This window comes from Centroberyx affinis, unplaced genomic scaffold, assembly GCF_046629955.1.
Source record: "Centroberyx affinis isolate AG114_WGS23_722 - 3 ecotype Tasmania unplaced genomic scaffold, CSIRO-AGI_Caff_v1 ptg005713l_1, whole genome shotgun sequence".
NCBI lineage: Eukaryota > Metazoa > Chordata > Actinopteri > Beryciformes > Berycidae > Centroberyx > Centroberyx affinis.
This window is the reverse complement of record NW_027282886.1, coordinates 25,001-34,547: the sequence shown is the minus strand read 5'-3', so window position 1 is coordinate 34,547 and position 9,547 is coordinate 25,001. Positions and strand designations below refer to the sequence as shown.

The 9,547-nt window shown below is 39.5% G+C and overlaps 2 protein-coding genes across 2 annotated transcripts in view; both read right to left on the bottom strand.

Annotated features, from left to right (window-relative positions):
• Window positions 1-903: 903 nt before the first annotated feature.
• Window positions 904-9,547, bottom strand: part of LOC139667699 (uncharacterized) — a 17,987-nt gene continuing 9,343 nt past the window's right edge. Inside the window, 2 exon segments of the mRNA XM_071547191.1 lie at window positions 904-3,777; window positions 4,422-4,503. Of these exon segments, the coding sequence (XP_071403292.1) occupies window positions 2,087-3,777; window positions 4,422-4,503 (1,773 nt within the window). The 3' untranslated portion in view covers window positions 904-2,086.
• LOC139667697 (E3 ubiquitin-protein ligase TRIM21-like) overlaps window positions 7,226-9,547 on the bottom strand; it is a 4,187-nt gene continuing 1,865 nt past the window's right edge. Inside the window, exon 2 of the mRNA XM_071547189.1 lies at window positions 7,226-9,547. This exon is cut by the window's right edge and continues 1,259 nt beyond it. Coding sequence (XP_071403290.1) covers window positions 9,149-9,547 — 399 coding nt within the window. The 3' untranslated portion in view covers window positions 7,226-9,148.

Sequence of the window (9,547 nt, the reverse complement as noted above, 5' to 3'; positions counted from 1 at the left end):
AACTGCTGAAGGTTACTGTGACTCTGATTTTGACAGACAATCTGTCATGCAGAGGATTGGCAAACTTTCATTCAAAATCAGTTCAGTCCAAGTAGTAAGGTTTCTAGAAAACTGTTATATGACTGTAAGCACAATTGTTTTGCTTTCATAATCTTTTTAATGGATGCGGGATACGACTTATGTCATATACTTTACACTATCCATGTTATTCAGGCATCCAACACACACACACACACACACACACACACACACACACAAAATGCAGTATGGGCTTGACATGTAACCTCTACGGAGTGCATTCAATAATTTTAAAACAAAGCAAAAGCTATATCACCTCTATGACACTTAAAAGATGTTTGCAAAATTCCACAAAGTGTGTCAGTTTCAGCTAACAAAACTGGACTTCAACCCAGGTCCTAAGGTTTAAAGACAGTCTCTAATCACAAGGCCATCCTGCCACCTTAGTGAAACCTGCTGGAGATCTAGTGGAGTGACATTGATGATAAAGGGAATTTGCTTCAGACATTTCCTCTGCATTTTTACCCATTTGTGCTAAAAATCAAATTAGATCCTTCAGGATTTCAAAGAAGCTCTAATTTCCATGTCTTTAATTATATTCAGCCTCTCTAAGTTTCCTCTTCACAATGAGTCTGATCACTGAGCCAGTGGCCTTGGAAACTGTATTTCTCCTAGTTTTAGCAGGTGACCATGAGGCTAAGAAAGCTATACGCAGAGACTGTTGAAACTATTCAGTAAATCATCTGTGTTGATAAGCAGCAACATGAGTTGAATAAGAACAGTACGCATCAGTAAATTTCTGTCATCACTGGAAATAAAGATACACGAAACACATACGTCCATAATTTCTAAATCTTTAATGTTCAAACAAAATGAAAGGAGAGGATCAAGTGTTAAAAGAATCAACAATGTTAAAGAAGTGCAGAGCAAGACTTAATCAGACAACAAACATGAATGTCAAAACCAACAAAATTTACAATTCTGTCATAGTTAGGAATGAAGAGAGGCAGCACATCAGAATCTGTATTAAAATAATCATGAGGCCAGTACACTAAGATAAATGAAGTGTGCTGTTGTGCTGAAAACAAGACATTTAAATGAGATATAGTCACCACAGGTAGGCTATGAGGGTTACACTCAATGATATCCTTGTAAAACAGCTAACCAACCTCCACAGCCTGATGGCCTAGATTTGTGTAGGTAAGAAAAGGTTGGGAGGCAGGTTACGATGAGTAAAACTGATACAGAAGGTTTCAACCAGATATCAGATATCAGTAGAAAATGTGTAAATTATTGGAGGTCATAAGGCCCCATTCAAATAAAAGTGTTGAGAAACCAAGTCTGACATATGTGGTGTTGAAAGTGACACATTCTTTCTTTACATCAACTGTACTGCTACTTCATGTCTTACATGGGGAAGCTGTGTGATAGAAACCGGGTTTATTTAGAAGCAGTCAAAGCACCTTGGGCATAAAATTAAAAGTTGTGCCCAAGGCAAATGTAAGTTTAACAGATAATCTACACTGTCAATGTCAACAGATTTACATGTTTAACACAAGATGTATGACAACATTGGAGTTACATACAGAGGATTAAAAACTGTGTGATCAGTTAGTCTATGTTCTATCTTATTTCATACAAAATATGTATGTATTTACACTTAATATACAGAAAGAGACTATTAACAAGTCACAACACAATGTTGTTGCTGGTAAAATTTGTATGCGATACTAAAGTATTTTATCCCACATCATCAAGGCAATCAAGATTACTTAAAAAAAATACATATGGAACAGATTACTGAATACCTGTCTAATTTTGGAATCAGTAACAATCCATTTTGCTGCTCTAAACAAATGGTGAATTCTTGGTGTGTTTTTTTGTTTGTATTTTTAGATTAGTTTTCCTCCAAAATATACAGAACAGTAAATTGAACAGAAAATGTAAATATAATTTGAATAGTTGGCCAGTTATTTCCAGTTTTTTGTTGACAGATTACTGTAATCTTATAAAATGTGATCGATTACTTTGAAAATATACAATGAAATTGTGCTGATTCAAAATGAACTCATTCTGTGTGTTTGACAGGAGTGATGATCAGAGGTGCAGAGTTTTCTTCATCATCATCATCATAACTGGGGCTAAATAATGGATAGATCTTCTCAGTGAAGGTGCAGCCAGTGAAAGAGTAGATCAGAGTCTTGGCCTCCACATCATAGAAGGACACAAGTCCCTCCTCATAATCTACAAACACCCCGACCTTCTTAACCTTATGTCTCAGAGAGAGGGGAACCCTGGTATTATCTCGAGCCTTGTAGTGATTTCCATCTCTTAGCAATAAAATCCAGTGTCCTTTCTTGGGGCTGTATGAGATATTTCCCTTCCTGTTGATTGACTCTCTAACTACTCCTAAATCCCATTCATGCCCTTTTACCTGAACCTCAAAGTAGAATCTCCCTGAAGAGAAACCTTCTTTTCCCAGGATATTGATATCATGATCAAACCTCTCTGGGTTGTCAGGGAGATTCTGAAGTGTGTCTCCACATCTCACCTGTTTCCCATCCTCAGACAGGATGAGTTCAGGGTGTGCTGTATTAGGGTCAAGAGTCACATCCACTGCATACAGCTGCTGGATCCTCTTCAGCCTAACATCTTCTGGCAGCTTCTCCAGATCTTCCTTAATCAGCTCTATGTCTTTAAGCAGAGTCATCATTTCTTTAGTGAGTGTCTCCTCCAGCTGAGCCACAGCTCTCCTCACCGTCTCCACACACAGATGACTGCGGACACTGATGCCAGACCAGTTGTAGGTGTGTGGAGAGGAGGAGCAGGATGGGAAGCTCTGGAGGAGATGGAGGTGGTCTTCAGTGTGTGAGAGACGCTCCAGCTCAGTGCTTCTCCTCTGGAGCTCACTGATTTCCTGCTCCAGCTCTTTGATGAACCCTTCAGCCTGTTTCTCTGCTGCTCTCTGCTTCTCTTCAATCACCTCAATCAGCTCAGCCTGGTTTCTTTGAATGGAGGCCACCAGAGCAGTGAAGACCTCAACACTCTTAGCTATTGCTTCCTCTGTGTCTTTCTTGTTGAGCTGCACTGACGCTTTCATCTCCTGAAGCTTCTGTTGTCGTTCTTGTATCATCTCCTGTACTTCTGCCTTCTTCTTCCCCAGCTGAGCCTTCTTCTCTTCATACTCTTCCTCCAAAGGGACTGTATCATGAGTCTTATGTTCTGTACACATGACACAAACACATATCTGGTCATTCCTGCAGAAAAGATCTAAAAACTTGTCATGTTTCTTACACATCCTGTCCTCCAGGTTCTCCACAGGATCGATCAGCTTGTGTCTCTTCAGGGCTGCAACTCTCTGATGAGGCTCTAGGTGAGTCTCACAATAAGAGGCCAAACACACCAGGCAGGACTTCAAGGCCTTGAGCTTGGTGCCAGAGCAGAAGTCACAGGGAACCTCCACTGGCTTGGCAGCTTCTTGTGTGTGGCTTTCACTGCTGGCAGCTTTCACATCAACAGACTTCCTGAACTGAGCTGCCATTTCAGAGATCAAAATATTGACAAAGAAGTCTGGTCTGTTGGCAAAAGACTTTTTACACATTGGACAATGGCACTGGTCATTGTTGTCCCAATATCTGGTGATACAGGCTTTACAGAAGTTGTGTCCACATGGAGTAGAGACAGGCTCAGTGAAAACATCCAGACAGATAGAGCACAGGAACTGCTCTTCAGACAGGAGACTGATGGCTGAGGCCATTTCTAGAGGAGAGGAGAGGAAAAGAGAGGAGAGGAGAGGAGAGGAGACAAGGAGGGGAGGAGAGTCTTTAATATGTCATTGATCGTTCCATCAGTTCAGTGTCTTTTGCAATCCTCACATATAGATATTCCTACAAATAAAGCACAACTGATATTATTTGAGAGTATTTTGTTATTATAACCACTTTTTCTGATTGAAACTAAGCCATTTTGCCAGCATTACTGTAATCTGATTACAAAAATGGTAAGTGTGATTCATTACAGTTGCTAACAAAAACAGCAATCAAATTTGCATTTTAGAAATAGTCCATTAGTTGATTACTATAAACAGGTTGAGAATGAGAATACAAATTTACACCATCTGAAATCATGATTGTTGTCGTTGGCAACATTATTACAGAGACCTAAATTAATCGCTTCATTCTAAACTCATTTTAATACTGTGGCTAATAATGTTAGCTGATTGTTTAACAAATAGTATATTAAAGACAAAATTATGAACAAAATCATGATGCATAATTAATTACAGTGAGTAAGCTGTTCACACTGCATGAAATGTTGTTAACATGAGACAGTAGATATATGTAATAGCTCTAAACATCCAGCACATCAGAAATCTATGAACAGAATATGAAGTTAAACTTCACCTGTATATGGATGCTGTCTCTGCTCTCTCTTTTTGTGTGAAACTTCAAAACAAAACAGTCTGTTTGCTGTAGAGCAAAATAACTTTCAGTTTCATTTCAGTGAAAAAAGACTGAGATGTCCCTCCCCTTCAAGTTAACCCTTTAATAGCTGAGTGTTTGCTAACCAGTAAGAACTTATCAACTTTAAATAACAACTTGATTCAAAGACTGATTTCCCTTTAATGTTTGATGCAGAGAAGAATGTTGGTTGGGTTTTTTTAGGGGAGTGTTGCACATGAGTTTTTCACAGGTGAAAGAATCAGAGTTGAATCACACTGGGACTCAAACAGTAGAAGTGAGAAGTAGGAAGTAATAAAAAATGTATTCAGCCTCCTAATGTGCTTACACCAATTGGTGCAACTTACTGTATATCACACTACTGACCATGCCCATGCATTAATTGTATGATTGGTGCACTGACATTTTTGTTTTTTAACCAGGCTCCTCTCTCCACATAAAGGAAAAAAGACATTTTCCCTGGTTGTGTGCGAAGTAAACATGACGCAGGGAAGGGAAGAGCTACTGTATCACAACCTGGGAAATAATAATATAGTAATGATACTCAAAAGGGTGTCATGTATAATGATATGTCCGACACTATGAATAGGTCAAGTTTATTTATATAGCACAATTCGTACACGGGGCAACTCAAAGTGCTTTACATGAGTAAAAGAGAGAAGTAAAAACAGAGATGGATAAGATAGAAGTAAATAAGTAAAAGTAAGAAAATTAAAAACAAGAAAAGAGTTTCTGAACACTGAAAGTTAGAGTAAGGGCAAAAATCAGTAAAATCAGTAAGAGTGTTACAGTATAAAAATCAAAGTTCTGTCGATACAAGTAAATACATACATAAACCATAAAATAGGCGATTTTTCTACATAAAAACAGAATAATAATCTTGCTCTCAGACCCTTGACGCTCTCGCTTCGTGTCGCGAGAGCTTCTGGGTTTCTCAGATTAATGACATGGCAACACAGCAGAAACAAATGCATCCCAGTGTAGACAGCAGCTCGCTGTGAGCCATATACAGTGAGTGTGTGTGTGTGTGTGTGTGCGTGTGTACCCTGGTGTGAACGTGTGTGTGTACATGGCATGCGTACTGATCATCTAGTTTAAACTCATCCTTAAGTGTAGCTAAACAAAATGTCATTGTGCAAACAGGATGTAACCCATCTACAGGGTCAGTGTGAAGGTACAGTGGTATCAGAAGGGTTTACTCTACACATGTGAACTAAAATGTATTGTCAGACACATTGAGATAATAAATGCTGCTCTGATGAGACATACAGGCATATTGCAGAAGTTCAGGAAGGTTTTCATGGCGTTGCTTGAAGGAGGCTGAGACATGATGCAGCAAAGTGCAAACACCACCACCACCTCCTCTGTACTTTTGTTATTTGTAGAGCACTTATGAACTTCATGAGTTCATGGCATGTGCCTTTGACTGCTGAGCCACCATGGTATCAGTGTGTTTACCTGATGTGTTGAAGCTGGATGGAGTGGGATTACCACAGTGCTGCTGCACAAGTTTCACTGTAGTGGAGACAGTGACTTTACTCCAATTCACCACTAGAGGGAGCAATCTGCACATCTTTCACACAACCAGCAGCCCGCACCCACAGCTGCACTGCACTGCACTCAGTCAATAGTCAGACCCATGGATGCTGAGAGTCAGGGTTTGTATAAACTTTCATGGAGGAAAACGTTCATTTTTATATGACTGTAGGCACATTCCTCCCATGGTCTTGCTTTCATCATTATAACCCCTTTTAAATTGATGCTTGATATGACTTATGTCATATATACTTTACACAACCCATGTTATTCAGGCTAACAACATGAATTCAACATTTAAACTGCAAAACATATAGTTCCTTCTATTCTTCCTACATTCTATCTTTCTTCTTTTTTCCCCTCTTCCTTCATTTTTTCCTTCTATAAGCAAATCATGCATGATTTCAGTTGTTCAGTTTTTCTGAGCCTAAACAAAAATATTGATATATTTCATTAATACTGTTGGAAACTTCTCTTTTCACTTGCCCATCTCCCTACAGGTCAGAGTGTAGGTCAGCTAGAGAACAACTCCCTTGCAGCTTGTAGGGGTGCAGTGTCTTGCTCAAGGATACTAAAGCAGAGCAGATGTACCAACAAAACAGGACTTGAACCCAGGTCCTCTGGTTCAAGGACAGTTTCTCTAATCACTAGGCCATCCTGCCACCTCAGTGCCACCTGCTGGACTTCTAGTGGAGAAACACTGATGATGAAGGGAATTTGCTTCAGACATTTCCTCAGGATTTTTATCCCTTTGTGTCAAAATCTTCTTCTTATAACAAGATATGAACTTGATTGTGTCTGAGTCAGGATGAGTTGAGTGAGTCTGATTGTTGCTGTTGAGTTGTCTCATTCCATGAGTCTGAGTCAACTTGATTAAATCGTGTAAACGAGCCATTCTCAATTTCTCCGATGTCCCTAGGCTGTTTTCTCATTAGGCTATAGATCTTTTTCTCATTATAACAACATTTGAAAGTTTCTTGGAATCTCGTTATATCAATTTATCAGGTGACCATGAGGCTAAGAAAGCTAAAGGCAGAGATTGTTGAAATTATTAACATCAGCTTAACAAGAACAGAAGGCATCAGTAAATGTCTGTCAATACTGGAAATAAAGATACATGAAAAACACAAATCCATAGTTTCTAAATCTTTAATGTTCAAACCTACGGAGCCCCTCTGGGGTCACATGGTAGAATGGATTTGTAAGCTGTGAAACTCCAAAAACACAAAGCTAAATCAATTTAACTAATTTCACTATCGTTAAATCTGCCGTTTACGGAGCCCCTCTGGGGTCACATGGTAGAAAAAAAACCTCAATGTGTAAATCCGTGCAAATGGATTTGTAAACTGTGCGCACGGATTTCAAAACCATGCCCTCGGATTCACAATCCATGCAAACGGATTTGTAAACTGTGCAAACGGAAATGGTTTACAAATCCGTTGGCACAGTTTACAAATCCGTTCGCACGGATTTACACATCAAGTTTTTTTTTCTACCATGTGACCCCAGAGGGGCTCCGTACAAAACAAATGAAAGGAGAGGATCAAGTATTTGTCCAAGATTGTCCCTGCGTTCCAAATCGCATACTTTTTCTTTTTACTACACTACGTACTACATCTGCCCTTAGAAAGTATGTACTGTGCATGTAGTAGGCAGACAATTGGGACATACTATTTCGTCATCACATTGTGTCTTGAACTTTGACCCTCTTGCTTATATATCCATCGCAGTAATACGGTTGCAGTTTGTTTGTTTTGTTTTTTTCTCTCTCTGGCGGCTCAGCATGCGGCTCAGTCGAAGTGACGTGTCTTCCGCTGCGCAGAGGATTGTGGGTCAGAATAGCCAAAAAAGCATGCTGGCCTGCATACTGCAAAATTCGACCGGATGTAGTAGGGCATCCGGGTATTTTCTGGCATACTGCATTGACATGCATGAATTGGGACATGCTAAATCTTTTTCTGGCATACTAAATAGTATGGAAGTATGGGTATTGGAACGCACACTCTGTCTTGACCCGATGGTGTGTGAAGTAAAATTAAAAGAATCAACAGTGTTTAGGAAGTTCACAGCAAGACTTAATCAGACAACAAACATGAATGTTAAAATCAACAATATTTACAATTGTGTCACAGTTAGGAATGAAGAGAGACAGCATGTCAGAATCTGTAGTAAAATAATCATGAGGCCAGAACACTAAGAAGGTCTGTTGTTTGTGAACTGAAAACAAGACATTTAAAGACATAGATATAGTCACCACAGGTATGGGGGTTACACCCAATGATATCCTTGTAAAACAGCTAATCAACCTCCACAGCCTGATGGCCTAGATTTGTGTAAGAAAAGGTTGGGAGGCAGGTTACGATGGGTAAAACTGATACAGAAGGTTTTATCAGTGAGCAGAAAATTGTTAAAATTATTGGAGGTAATAAGGCCCTTTCAAATAATGCATCAACTGTACTGCTAATTCATATCTTACATGGGGAAGCTGTGTGATATAAACCGGTTTTAGATCATCTACACTGTTAATGTCTACAGATGTACATGTTTAACAGGAGATGTATGTCTATGTTCAGAGCAGGAGAAAAACGCTTTATCTGATTAATAACTCACTCATCATTTATTGATCTTTCCAGAGAGAATACGGCAGCCTGTCTCACCGGGGTAGAGTCCATCTCTTAGAAGTTGGTTAGGTTTCCACAAAATAGGTCAGTTATTGATATGTAATCCAAGTCATGGAGAAGTAGTCCTTTAACTAGCCTTTAATTAACTAGTCTGTGAGTGGGACTTTTCTTGACACCCTCTCTCCCATCCCTGGTTTCTCCCTTCCTTCCTCTGTCCTCTTCTTATTCCCTCTATACCTCACTCCTTCCAAATTTATAATAAGTAACAATCCATTGTGCTATTCTAAACAAATTGTGCAGACTTGGTATTTTCTTGTATTATTGGATTAGTTTTCCTACAAAATTTATAGAATGGTAAATTGAACAGATAATGTAAAGATACATTTTGAATAGTTTGCCAGTTATTTCCAGTGGTATTTTTCAGTCAGATCACTGTAATCATGTAAAATGCAATAGATTACTTTCCAAACCTGCATTTGAAAAGATACCATATTTTGCCGGTTCAAACTGAACTCATGCTGTGTGTTTGGCAGGAGTGATCATCAGAGGGGCAGCTTTATCATAACTGGGGCTGAAGAATGGATAGATCGTCTCCTTGAAGGTGCAGCCAGTGAAAGAGTAGATCAGAGTCTCGGCCTCCACATCATAGAAGGACACCAGTCCCTCCTCATAATCTACAAACACCCCGACCTTCTCAGGCTTCTCTTTCAGGGAGATGTTAACACAGCAATTATCTCGAGCCTTGCAGTCATTTCCACCTCTCAGCCATATAACCCAGGTCCCTTTCTCTGGCTTGTATGAGATGTATCCCTTCCTGTTGATTGACTCTCTAACTACTCCTAAATCCCATTCATCCCCTTTTACCTGAACCTCGAAGTAGAATCTCCCTGCAGAGAAACCTTCTTTTCCCAG